At 35.5% G+C, this 13,630-nt stretch overlaps 1 protein-coding gene across 1 annotated transcript in view; it reads left to right on the forward strand.

Moving 5' to 3' along the window:
- The window catches only part of LOC123564419 (transient receptor potential cation channel subfamily A member 1-like), a 93,812-nt gene that overhangs the window by 15,234 nt on the left and 64,948 nt on the right, over positions 1 to 13,630 (forward strand). Inside the window, exons 2-5 of the mRNA XM_053526829.1 lie at positions 9,024 to 9,180; positions 9,746 to 9,921; positions 11,033 to 11,140; positions 12,643 to 12,751. Coding sequence (XP_053382804.1) covers positions 9,024 to 9,180; positions 9,746 to 9,921; positions 11,033 to 11,140; positions 12,643 to 12,751 — 550 coding nt within the window. The remainder of the gene's footprint in view (positions 1 to 9,023; positions 9,181 to 9,745; positions 9,922 to 11,032; positions 11,141 to 12,642; positions 12,752 to 13,630) is intronic.

Genomic DNA, 13,630 nt, shown 5'->3' on the forward strand with positions numbered 1-13,630 from the left:
TACTTCCTTAGTAATTTAACAGACGTGAAGTCTTTAGATGGATGGAAGCCTCAACCGACAACTAAAAACTGAAAGTATCTAACTACACACAGAATTAACAATTTGCATACATTAGTTAAAATTTTCAAAAACTTTGGGGGATGAGCCACGAATACCCCCACAACTTTCAAATGGAAATACCAAACATAATTGTTTGAACTCATTATATAGACTGATTAATGTATCTGTATATAAATTTAATTTCTATTTAGGTTCCTTGTGTATTGTACTATTTTATTTACCTGTCAAAATGCATATTGATTACATGGTCGGTGCACAGAATATTTAATCTTCGGTTGATTTTCGGTACATTCCGTACAGTGTACGGAAAGTAACCTGCAATTAAAATGGTTTATATTTAAAGCGTGTATACCGAGGTTCAACAGTCACGATAGCTCAGTGGTCACTGTCAGTAGCATGAAACCTCGAGCTATTAAGATCGAATCTGTGCAGTATCTGTATTTTTTTCACAAACACATTGTACATGTACATTTTATCTAATATTTCTTCCATTGTATTTTTTACAACTATTTTTTTATATTTTTATCTCTTTTTTAATTTCTTTTCTTTAATATCATTTTTATTCATGGTTTATTTCAGTATATTACAATTTCATAGATATTAATTAAAACAAGCTTTATTCATGATTCAGTTTCGATCGCTATAATTTCAGTATGAAACACATTTAAACGTGAAGCCCGTGTATTTTGATTTTCACCTGTCCCTTTGTAATTTAAAACATATAAACCAATAAACAATTAAAAATGAAAATAAAAAATGTTCTCACTTATGGGCTCGAACCAGCAATTTCCTGCATAAAAGCCATGTGTTGTAACCACTGAGCCATCGATACGAACGACAATAAAGGTTTCACTTACAATACTAATAATGGCATTTAGACACTTAACCAAAATTTATTCCCGTAAAACATACGGATAGCACCGAAGTTGGGCCGAATATTATAATATCGAATGCACAGAGCGTATAATGTATGCACATTTGACAGGTTAAAAAAATAGCACAACACTATTATCCAAAAGTCACCGTTTGCAGGTTACCAAAGTTTTGAAACTGTTTAAAATAATAAGGATTTTTCTACATGATGAAAATCTTACCCACAATTAAATACCAGATTTAAGCATATTGTACAAATACAATGCTACACCTTTGATAATTATAGTTGGTTGTCTTTTGATGTAAAACAAACATAATTTACATTAGATTGATTGAAGGGATTTCAGTGTCACTGCTTTGTCGGACAGCAGTGTCTGAGTTATGGAAGTTTTGCATGTAAGCATGTTCCCAAAAAGCTACTAGACCAACTGCATCTATCAAAATTGACTGTATGCTTTTCAATTTTCTGGTTTAATTAATATGTACATTATTAGATAATAATCTTCATACAGGTAAAGCATGTTACTGGATTTTCAAACTATCCATTTACCTTTCAAATAATCATCAGATTAGATTCTATGATGATGAAGTGAAGTCAATAACAGTATTATATTTAGATTGAGCAAAAAAATGTTGTTCATGAATTGTTGCAAGTTTGGTTAAGCAAGCACTAACCAATGTCACCCCTGTTATCAAGCTGTATTCTTAGAATTCTGTCTGCAGATGATTAATTAATTAAATCAGACAGATTTGATGGCATTTATTCAACTGGGACTTGACCATGAATAAATACAGACAATTGTTTTATTCCCCAGATACCTGCTGTTCTCAAATATATCCATAGGCATCAGTCATTGTTTCCTTCTGGGATTAAATAATTATACAAAAGGCTTTATTTAAATGATTATTATCTTTGAAATATTATATCATTAGGAAGTGTCCTGGTACCAAATAGCACTGATCTAAAAGCCAAAGACCTGACTAGGAGTAAAATATTTAATTAGGGCTATGTATCTCCTAAATATGACTTACTTCCCCTAACTATGACTGAGTAACTCCTAATTAGCACTTAGAATCTCCTAATTGGTCCTAATAAGTTGTTGCTAAGTTCAATGAGGAGTTACTAGATCCTAATTAGGAAATTTATAAATACTAAGAAGATTTACATGTTTATATTAAAGAAATGGAGACACCAAGTTGTAAACAGGATCTACTAAATCCTAATTACTACAGAGTTTTTTAAGTCCTTATAAGGAAACAAAAATCTCTCTTCTTTAAATTCGGCTTTTCAAACTCATAATTAGGAGTTAGTATCTCCTTGTTATATGAACACCCGTGGTGGGCCGGTGTCTGGTTGGTGTCCAAAGCATGTCTGTTCTTTAAGTCAAACAGTTTTCATTTGATCTTCACCATACTTGCAGACAATGTTTGTGGGCATAATATCTCGGTCAGGTTTGATAACCACCCAAATTGCCCCAGGCACTTTTGGATTATGGCCCTTGAATTACTCGAAAAACTGTGATTTAGCCTTGTCCGCTTTCTTAAGTCAAACAGTATTCATCCGATCTTCACCAAACTTGCTGACAATGTTTTGAGGCATAATATCTCGGCCTAATTTGATAACTACCTAAATCGTCACAGGCCCTTGGCTTGTGAACACGATAGAGACCACATTTTGCAATCAATTTTAATCAAACTTGCACACAACTTGTATTGGCATAATATCACAGTTCCTTTGGAAAACTGGTCAGATACCATCATGGGTTCCAGAGTTATGGCCCCTTAAAGGGCCAAAATTTACTTTTTTGGCCTTTGCAGCCATATAGAGACTTCATTTATGGTTTGACTTGATATAAATTTGAAATAAAATAAAATAATAATAATAATAAAAATCCCGAAAATAAGCCAGTTTTGAAAATAAGCTGGTCTCGAAAAGAAGCCACAATTTTACTACAGGCAAAAAGGGCTCATAAATAACCGCACTTGAAAATAAGCTGTCCAGTTTTTTGTATCAGTAATTATAGTATCAATGACTTTGTTAGGACACCATAATGAGATAGCAAAAGTTACCTATGTGTACATAGCAGATTTATTTCCACATGTAATTGCAATAAAACATACTTTGGAATAAAAGCAATAATGCAAGTTGTGCTGATTTTTAAAAGCAAAAAAAATCCTGTCTCAAACACTTCCTACTAATTAACATGCTGCCCGGTCTTTATAACATAATGCAGTCACGTATTGTATAAGTAATTCATACCCGTTGGCCAATTAAAGACCTGCTCCAGTCCTTCTTTTTAACCTAAAATTGTCACTGAAAAAGCATGAAAATCCTGACTATGAATAGTGACGCCTGTCAAAATAGAGTCTATTTTATGTAAAATTCTATATTAAACACCTGTGGTTTTGTGTGCTAAAGTGTTGCACGTGACCGTTAATTGTTACCTATTGTAATCATGGGTTGCATAGTATTTAATTTATTTACACACAATAGAATTTTATTAGCTGCGGAGCAGGGCTTTAAATCATAGGTATATTTGTTTGTTAGGCCAGACAAAACTTTTAATGGGTAATTATCTGTTAGCATTGGATTTTTTTCATTAAGAAATTGTAACAAATTGTAACAAAACTGGTATGTCAGAAGTATAAGTATTTACCGATGTTGATGTTTTTACTAAAAAGCAAAATATATGACATCCGTATCTTCAGTATTTCGGTACTCAAAAATATGCCGGTTTTTAAACCATTACTGAATATATGTACTCAAAAGTTCGCCACCAAATCTTTACGAAAATTCAAAATAAGCTGTGGCTCATTTTCGGGATTTCAGGGTATCTTTAACAACAATAGATCTTGGATTCCATGATAAATCTGTCAGATCCAATCATAGGTGCCGGAGTTACATCCCCTGATTGACCCCTGAAAGAGACAAAATTTGTTAATTTTCACCTTGTGAACTTGATAGAGGTGACATTTTACATTAAATTTTGATTTTAACCACACTTACACACAACTTAAGTCACAATAAGATCTCCATTCCTTTCGAAAACCAGCTAGATTGCATCATGGGTTCTAGAGTAAATTTTCTATTTTGGGTCTTTCAGCCATATAGAGGTTTCATTTATTCTTTGATTTGATACAAACTTACACAGAATATTTATCTTGATGATCTTTAGGTCAAGTTCAAAAACTGGGTTATGTTGGGTCAAAAACTAGGTCACCAGGTCAAATCAAAGGAAAAGCTTGTTAACACCCTAGAGGCCACATTAATGATCGTATCTTCATGAAATTAAAATGATCAGAATGTTTATCTTGATGATTCCTATGCCAAATTTAAAACTGTGTCATACGGGGTCAAAAACTAGGTCATCTAGTCTTATCAAAGGAAAAGCTTGTTAACACTATTGAGGCCACATATTTGACCCCATCTTCATGAAACTTGGTCAGAATGTTTATCTTGATGATTGCTAGGCCAAGTTCCAAACTGGGTCATGTGGGTTCAAAAACTAGGTCACCCGCTCAAATCAAAGGTATATCTTGTTAACACACTAGGCCATATTTATGACCCTATATCTTCATGAAACTTGGTAAGAATGTTTATCTTAATGATTCCTAGACCAGGTTCGAAACTGGGTCATGAGGGTAAAAAACTAGGTCACCATTCAGATCAAAGGAAAAGCTTGTTAACACTGTAGAGGCCACATTTATGACCCTATTTTCATGAAACTTGGTCAGAATGTTTATCTTGATGATTCCAAGGTCAAGTTTAACAGATGAGCAATGTAGGGTCATCATGACTCTCTTGTTGGGTTTTGAGTCACTCTGACACAATTTAGATTATATGGTGACTTCTCCGGCTTTTATGATGGAGGAAGACCCAGTTGCCTTTTCAGGCAATGGGCCAGCACCTGGGTAGAACCACTGGTCTTTTGAAAGGCACCTGAAAAATTCTACACCCAAGTGATCCAAAGTCTAGAGAGCTTAGCCACTTGGTCAAAGAAAAAAAGTACAGGAATATGTTTTATTATGTGCTGTATATAACTTTGTTGGTTCCAATCAATTTTTTCATCTTTGATGTTATTTTATATTATCACACATTCGAATGCATATGGGATTTTTTTCTCTAGGTGCTTTCTGTACAAGTATACAGCATGGAAAGCTCATTTAATGGATGAATTGTGAAAAACATAAAAATCAAAGTAGAAAATAGTATTTTTATGTCAGAAAATTTGTCTTAGTTCATGGGAGACTTGAACTGTTGAAAGTTCTCCAACAGTAAATTAATGGGTAAAGTAATTTCACTAGAACAGACACAGAAAATATACCTGAAAGTCTGAATGTTGGTTTATCTATTCATTATGTCTCCCACACCACTGTAGTGGGAGACATATTGATCTATTCCTGTCTGTGTGTCAGTGTGTCTGTCTGTCTGTCTGTCACAAATCTTGTCCTCACTCTAAGTCGAACATTTCTCATCCGATCTTCACCAAACTTGAACAAAATGTGTTTGCCAATAAGTCCTCGGCCAAGTTTGATAACTAGCCAAATCGGCTCAGGCACTTCGGAATTATGGCCCTTGAATTACCGCAAAATACTGACGACTTAAAATTTTGTACCAGAAATATCCCAGAAAGTAGTTGACCTAAGGTCATCAAAAGTTATGGGAATGTTATTCAGCATGTGACAATGTGCACCTTGGGATTTATTTGGGATTTGACTTTAATAGGGTCATGAAACCTCATAAGAATTTTATTCAGTGTGTGAAGTTGTGCCACTTGGGTTTTATTTGGGGTTTCATTCAGTCAGACCAGAGTTATTGCACTTGGCTTAAAGTTCATGAAGTATGTTTCACATATATCTCAGAAAGTATTACCTAGAGACTTGAAACCTTACAGGATGTTAAGTTGTTGCACCTGAGGCTTTGTTTGGTATATCTCTCAACACAACCAGAGTTATGACCCTTGACTTATTTAAATATTGTACAGGGCCTTCAGTTAGACTAGCTTCTAGACTATTTTAATCTTTTTATTGTTAATATAACCAGTCTTTATCTCTGGTTCAATATCATAAAGAAATGTAACATGGCTGAAATTCAGCTAAATTTATATATGGTGGCCATGTCTACTGTATTTGATAATGGGAAGTAATGTCCAGCAACTGTCAAGTGTCCCTTGTAGTAACACTCTAGAGGTCACAATTTTGATCCTACCTTAATGAAACTTGGTCAGAATGTTTCCTTCAGTAAAGTCTCTGACAAGATCATTATTTGGTAGTCTGGTGGGGGAGGGGGGTTGGGGAGTCAGAAACTAGACCAGAAGGTCAAATTATATAAAAACATGGTTAACACTGTTGATACCATTTTTATGCCCCTGAAGGGAGGCATATAGTTTTTGAACCGTCTGTCAGTCTGTCGGTCTGTCAGTCTGTCAGTCTGTCCGCAATTTTCGTGTCCGGTCCATATCTTTGTCATCGATGGATGGATTTTCAAATAACTTGGCATGAATGTGTACCACAGTAAGACGACTTGTCGCGCGCAAGACCCAGGTCCGTAGCTCAAAGGTCAAAGTCACACTTAGACGTTAAAGGTCATTTTTCATGATAGTGCATTCGTGTCCGGTCCATATCTTTGTCATCTATGGATGGATTTTCAAATAACTTGGCATGAATGTGTACCACAGTAAAACGACTTGTCGCGCGCAAGACTCAGGTCCGTAGCTCAAAGGTCAAGGTCACACTTAGACGTTAAAGGTCATTTTTCATGATAGTGCATTCGTGTCCGGTCCATATCTTTGTCATCCATGGATGGATTTTCAAATAACTTGGCTTGAATGTGTTCCACAGTAAGACGACGTGTCATGCGCAAGACCCAGGTCCGTAGCTCAAAGGTCAAGGTCACACTTAGACGTTAAAGGTCATTTTTAATGATAGTGCATTCGTGTTCGGTCCATATCTTTGTCATCTATGGATGGATTTTCAAATAACTTGGCATGAATGTGTACCACAGTAAGACAACTTGTCATGCGCAAGACCCAGGTCCGTAGCTCGAAGGTCAAGGCCACACTTAGATGTTAAAGGTCATATTTCATGATAGTGCATTGGTGGGCGTGTCCAGTCCATATCTTTGTCATTCATGCATGGATACCACAGTAAGACGACGTGTCGCGCGCAAGACCCAGGTCCGTAGGTCAAACGTCCTAAACTCTAACATCGGCCATAACTATTCATTCAAAGTGCCATCGGGGGCATGTGTCATCCTATGGAGACAGCTCTTGTTCTACCTGATCTTCATAACACTTTGTCAGAATGTTTATCTTTATGAAATCTAGGTCAGATTTGAATGTAGATTAGCTGAGGTCAGAAACTATTTCTTCAATAGGTCAAATCATAGAAGAACTGTATAGGCCACATTTTCTTTTTGATGTTAGTATGTTTATCTTCATTAAATCGAAATCAAGTTTGAAACTGGGTTCCATAGGTAAAAAAGTAGGTCACTAGTTCACGAAATAGAAAAAAATATATGTAGCACTTTAAAGACTGCACACCATCCTGATCTTCATATGACTTTGTCAGAATGTTGTCTATATAAAAATTTCATTCAGGTTTAAAACTGGGTTATCCGTAGTGTCCTCGGCCATTAGGTCAAATCGTGGAAAAACCTTATAAATGTAGAGTACCTAAAAATTCAAAATTATGAAAAACAATGAAAAAAACTGTCTTTGAGTGCTTACATATAACATTTAAGACTGAGATTAAGCAGGCTATTTTAGCATTTCCAAAACTTATTATTTAATCAACATATAATTCCACATGTGAATAGTCCTACCTACCCTCACGTCTTTGATAAACAAGAAATCCCCAGTTATTACAGGAATTTACCTGACTGCATATTGTTTGACATCACAAAATGTTTTATGCCTAATAAAATATATTTAGATCTAACACTAAACCTTAAAGTTTAGATATAATGTTATTATCATATCAAACCTCATATATAATAACAAGAAAAAAAGCTTCAATAAATACCTTGAAAACTCAGACATGTGGATGAAATTACCTAACCATACCTCATAAATGATACATCACTACTACTTTATCTGTCCAAAGGCAACATTTTCTAACTGATCTTCATATTCTTTTGCTAGAATATATCACTCAGTTAATTACTTACTATGTCATCTGGGTTCAAAAACTAGGTCATTTGGTCAAATAATAGAAAAACATTGTTAACATGCTGGATGCAACATTTTTTGCCTGATCTTCATAAACATTTGTCAGAATGTCTCAATAAAATGTAAGACAATGAGAAAACTAGGTTATGAGAGGTCAAAACTAGGTCGTATCATAGTTGAAATCATGTTTTACCACATCTTCATGAAACTTTGAAATAATATTTTATGTTCATAAAGACTACAGTAAGTACAAAACTGGGTCAGCTTAGATAAACAAGAGGGTCATGATGACCCTATATCACTCACCTGTTAAACTGGCCTTGGAATCATCAAGATAAACATTCTGACCAAGTTTCATGATGATAGGGCCATAATTGTGGCCTCTACAGTGTTAACAAGCTTTTCCTTTGATTTGGGTGGTGACCTAGTTTTTTACCTCAAACCAGTTTCCAACTTGGCCTAGGAATTATCAAGATAAACATTCTTACCAAGTTTCATGAAGATAGGGACATAAATATGGCCTCTAGGGTGTTTACAAGCTTTTCCTTTGATTTGAGTGGGTGACCTAGTTTTTGACCCCACATGACCAAGTTTCCAACTTGGCCTAGAGGTCATCAAGGTAAATATTCTGGGTGAGATGTATCAAATCAAAGCATAAATGAAACCTCTTTATGAACTTCTTTTAATGAAATTTAGGTCAAATTGGATACTAGATTATCTGAGGTATAAACTAAAAGACATCACTCTCTCAAGGGATGGGTCCCTTACTTTTGCTTTGCAGAGAGGGAAGCTATTAAAATGTAACAGATTTGGTCTTGAAAAGTACATGATCCTTTTACAGCAGAGAGGAATCAAACAGTTATTAGTTAATACAATAAAACCTGATATATATATATAGCTAATATAAAACACTGTTTTCAGATTATTCGGGATGATCTAGTCGCTGACCTTGAATATCAGCTGAAGTTGACCCCAGAGCGAATCAGTGTCACAGACAATGCTGGTAACACACCTGTTCATGTTGCTGCTAAGTACAACAGAGTTAGGTCCCTTGCTGTACTGCTTCAGTTCAAAGCACGTGAGTTTCGTTTAATTTTTCCAAAATATGTTTACTTGGTTAAATGGGTCTTAAAGTGTTCACTATTACTTAATGTGATACATGCCATGATCATGAATTATGCTTTTTAGACTGATGCAATATTAATTTACAAATTGTTTCGTATTTATATTATGCACACTTCTCATTTGTCATATCACAATGTAGAGTTTCTCAATGCCATTAACGTGTTTTGTAGTCTCTGTGACATTTATTTACTATGTATGTTTAATATTTATTAGATCAGAATGTAGCAACCGAAGTTCCTGCGACAGAATAACTTACCATTAGATGTTTACATTTGTAATTTGTTAGATCTGACTGCCAAAAGCAGGTTACTGCTTGTACGTGAATTGGAACAAAGTAGAAGTTTACAGTGTGTCTGGTTAAGGCAAGCGGTTGCTAAGGCATTTTCAGATATAGATCTGAATAAAGCAGGCTGTTTGACAGTTACTTACGTCATGTTTACATTTATCAGTTGGAGATCCCGATGCAGCAGAACCCTTTAACATTTAACTGTTTAATGTTTCCTATTGCTCATTTTCAGATCCAAATGCAGCAGGACCCTATGACATGTACCCACTCCACCTGGCAGCCAAGTATAATTCTATAGAAGCTGCCAAGTACCTGTTAGAGCATGGAGCTAACATCATGTGCCGGGACTGTAAACAAAAAACGCCCCTTCATCATGCAGCTAGGAAAGGCCATGTTGGCATGGTTGAGGTAAGAGATAGTAGTAAAATTCAGTAGTAAAATTCATTAGCAATCTAGGCTAGGAGCAATCTGAAGTACTAAAGTACTTGATCTTCTAAATGAAGATCTGAGAATGACCCTCTTCTGTATATTTTGGATTTCCGATATTGCTATTTTTATTTTCGCAAATCTATTTTTATTTGAACCAATCAGACGACTCATTTCAACAAGCATTTGGCTGAATCATCAAAATAGCATAGAATGTCACAGGGTGAGAAAAATGTGCATTTAGTCCGGGGCTCGAACCCAGGACCCCTCGCTTATAGGGCGAGTGCTCCACCGACTGAGCTAACTGGCTGCCTGACACATATTTTCCCCTTACATGACCAAGTCCGTACTGTGACATATGATACCTCTCAAAACACGACGGGGCAGTCATGATGTGGCCGTCATAATAAACATGAAAAACCCAGGCTAAATATAGACTTTTTAAACTTCTACTTTCACATACAAAATGTTGTAAGTAAGGCTCTGATTGGCTAGCGGAAGGGTTGTCAGAACGAGGCTATCAATAGCACGTCTTCAGATCCAATGTGCGTAGCGTTAAATGGAGATGTACTGTAGTCAGATTGGGCTTGGAGTGGCTTAATCATGTCATAACAGATGCACGTCTAGTTTTTCATCCTGACTAAAATTTAGGTGGTATGTAATATGTGATATTTAGATTAGTATCGTTGTTGTAAAAAGTCACTTACTTACTTTACATGGTTTAGCGATGATAAAGGACATAATTATTTTTAATGACATTTGTCACCTACAGGACATTTTCTGCTAAATTAAGGCTAAATAAACTCAGATATGAAAAAATACAAATAGGGTTGAAATAATGTATAGGTCCCAACAGTCTGGCATACCTTGGTAACCTATTCAGGTTTAATGTTACTTTGTAATGTGTACTTTGTCTGATGAATACAGAACTTTACCCATATTCTCAAATGGATCTCTCATATATGTATTTTTGAAGTGAATATAAATTATGGTAGCTATTACCATAACTGACTGGCCTTGCACCAAGTCAGTATTTGTTTAGCTTAATGCTTTGCTTCAACCCATATTTCATACGTTTCTGTATTACCTCTAGATGCTGTTATTTACTGAGGGGTGTGCAATAGATTGTAAAGATGAAGACCGTCTTACACCATTGCATGAAGCTTGTCAACTAAAGCAGTCTCTTGTAGCTAAATACTTGGTAAGAAATTTAATAGCCGCTTGAATTTGATATTTATCCATGATTAGTAATATAAATTCTATTCTGTGGTATTGTATCAGTTTGAGCTGAAGTTTTAAATGTTGTTGTTACAAGAAACTAAAAGTTGACTGTAACACTGACTATTGAGCAATAATACGCAGCAAGAAACATACAGAACAGCTGATGTGTAATATATAACTGCATGTATTCTTTTTTTACATAACAGTATTTCTGGATTCATTTGTAAAGAGGAGCCAGCGTGGTCAAATGGTTACGGTCGCTGACTTCTCTCGGGTTGTTGAATTCTTCATGTGAGGAAGCCATCCAACTGGTTTACTGAAGGTCGATGGTTCTACCCAGGTATCTGCCTGTGATAGAATAATACAAGGAGGGGCACCTTGGGTCTTCTTCCACCATCAATGCTGGAAAGTCACCATGTTACCTTTAACTGTGTTGGTGCAAAGTTATAAACTCATCAGAATTTTTTTAAAAAGTCGTTTGGAAAGAAATGTATATAATGATTTTGTTCATGTAGGAATTAGGACATAGTCTGCCAGCTTAACAAAAAAATTAACGAGTAACTGCTGTTGCCAGCAAGATATGAGCTTACTGTTTTAAAATTTAAATCTTTCTGCACAGATCTTCCATTAGTGATAATTCATATAAAGAGTTATTTACAAGACAGCTTGGCATTTGAGCTATGGGCCCCGCCCGCTTAGCTCAGTAGGTAAGAGCGTTGGTCTACGGACCGCTGGGTCGCGAGTTTGATCCTGGCTGAGGCGTATGGTTCTACCGAGATCACTGTGATGAATAAACGGGCACTGAGGTCTGAACATCATTAAAATCACCATGTTATTTACTGTGTGGGAAGTAACTAGCAGTTTTTTAAAGTCGTTGAAAAAACAGTGTTTGTAGGAATTAGCATATTCCAGTAACAAGTTACGGTAACTGCCCAGCAGATTACATGACTGAAATTACTTTTGAAAGACGTCCTATGTTTCAAAAAAAACAAACAATATTTGAGCTATGGGCCTGACTTTTGCCTGAGACCTATTTCTAATCAAGGGTAACATTTGTATCTAGTATTATTAAAAACACTTGATGAATTGCAAAGCTATGTAATGGTATAAACATAACCTGTAAACCTTTAGCCCTTCAAGTGTGACCTTAACATACAGACCTTGATTCTGCATATGACTCTGCCTTCTTATGGAGAACATTTATGCAAAATTATATTTATTAATAAATCCTTTCATAGATGGCAAAGTTATGGATAGTGAATGAAAGAGGCAGCTAGTGGCTTTGGTCTTGGGAAAAGCACATAGATTATTAAGGGACAACAAAGTCATAAGAGTTGAAGATTTATGTTATCGATCTTAAAAACAACTTATTTGTTAATACCGTTAATTGTACTGGTAATTAATAGATTTGAAATGTGTAAACTTAGTATTAATAAACTACATACGATATCTCTTGTTGAGTTTTATGGCTTATTTACCCAGATTGACCATGGAGCTGATACAAATGCAAGGGATATCTCTGACAGTACACCACTGCTGTTTGCTGCAGCCGAGGGGCTTACTGATATCATAGATATAATTCTAGAGAAAGGTAATCATTGATTTCAATTTAGTGAAGGTGTGCTCAGATTGGCTCCTTGGGGTCTTCCTAATCCATAAAAAGCTGGAAAATTGCAATATGACCTATAATTGTGTCAGAGCCCACCGGCTTAGCTCAATAGGGAGAGTGCCGATCTATGCATCGCGAGGGGTCAAGAGTTCTATCCCCGAGCATGGCATATGTTCTCTGTGACGATTTGATAAAAAACATTGTGCCTGAAATCATTCGTCCTCCACCTCTGATTCATGTGGGGAAGTCGGCAGTTACTTGCGGAGATCAGGTTAGTACTGGTATAGAATCCTGGAATGCTGATTAGGTTAACTGCCTGCCATTACATAACTGAAATAAAGTTGAAAAATGGCGTTAAACCCAAAGCAAACAAACAAACAATAATTGTGTCAATGTGACATTAAACCCAACAAACAAACAACAGAGAAAGGGATATCATAAATATTATTTGATGGAAAGGTATATCATAGATATTGTTTTAGAAAAAAGGGATATAATAAATATTCAGTGAGAGAATGGTATGTCATATATTTTACTTCAGGGAAAGATATTTCATAGATATCATTTTAGGGAAGGTATTGTCATAGATATCATTTTAAAAAAGATGTATCATAGATTTTTTGTGGAGTGGGGACAGGTATCATAAGTATCATTTTAGGGGGAAGTGAAGATATCGATATTATTTTAGAAAAAGTTCAATCATAAGTATCATTTTTGAGAAAGGTACATCATAAATGTCATTTTGGAAACAAGTTGTCATGAATTTGACTTTAGAGAAAGATATTGTGATAACTGTCATTTTAGTGAAAGGTTATATCTTAAATATCATTTTACGGGAAGGTATTGTTAGGAATATCAGTA

This window comes from Mercenaria mercenaria, chromosome 2, assembly GCF_021730395.1.
Source record: "Mercenaria mercenaria strain notata chromosome 2, MADL_Memer_1, whole genome shotgun sequence".
Lineage (NCBI taxonomy): Eukaryota > Metazoa > Mollusca > Bivalvia > Venerida > Veneridae > Mercenaria > Mercenaria mercenaria.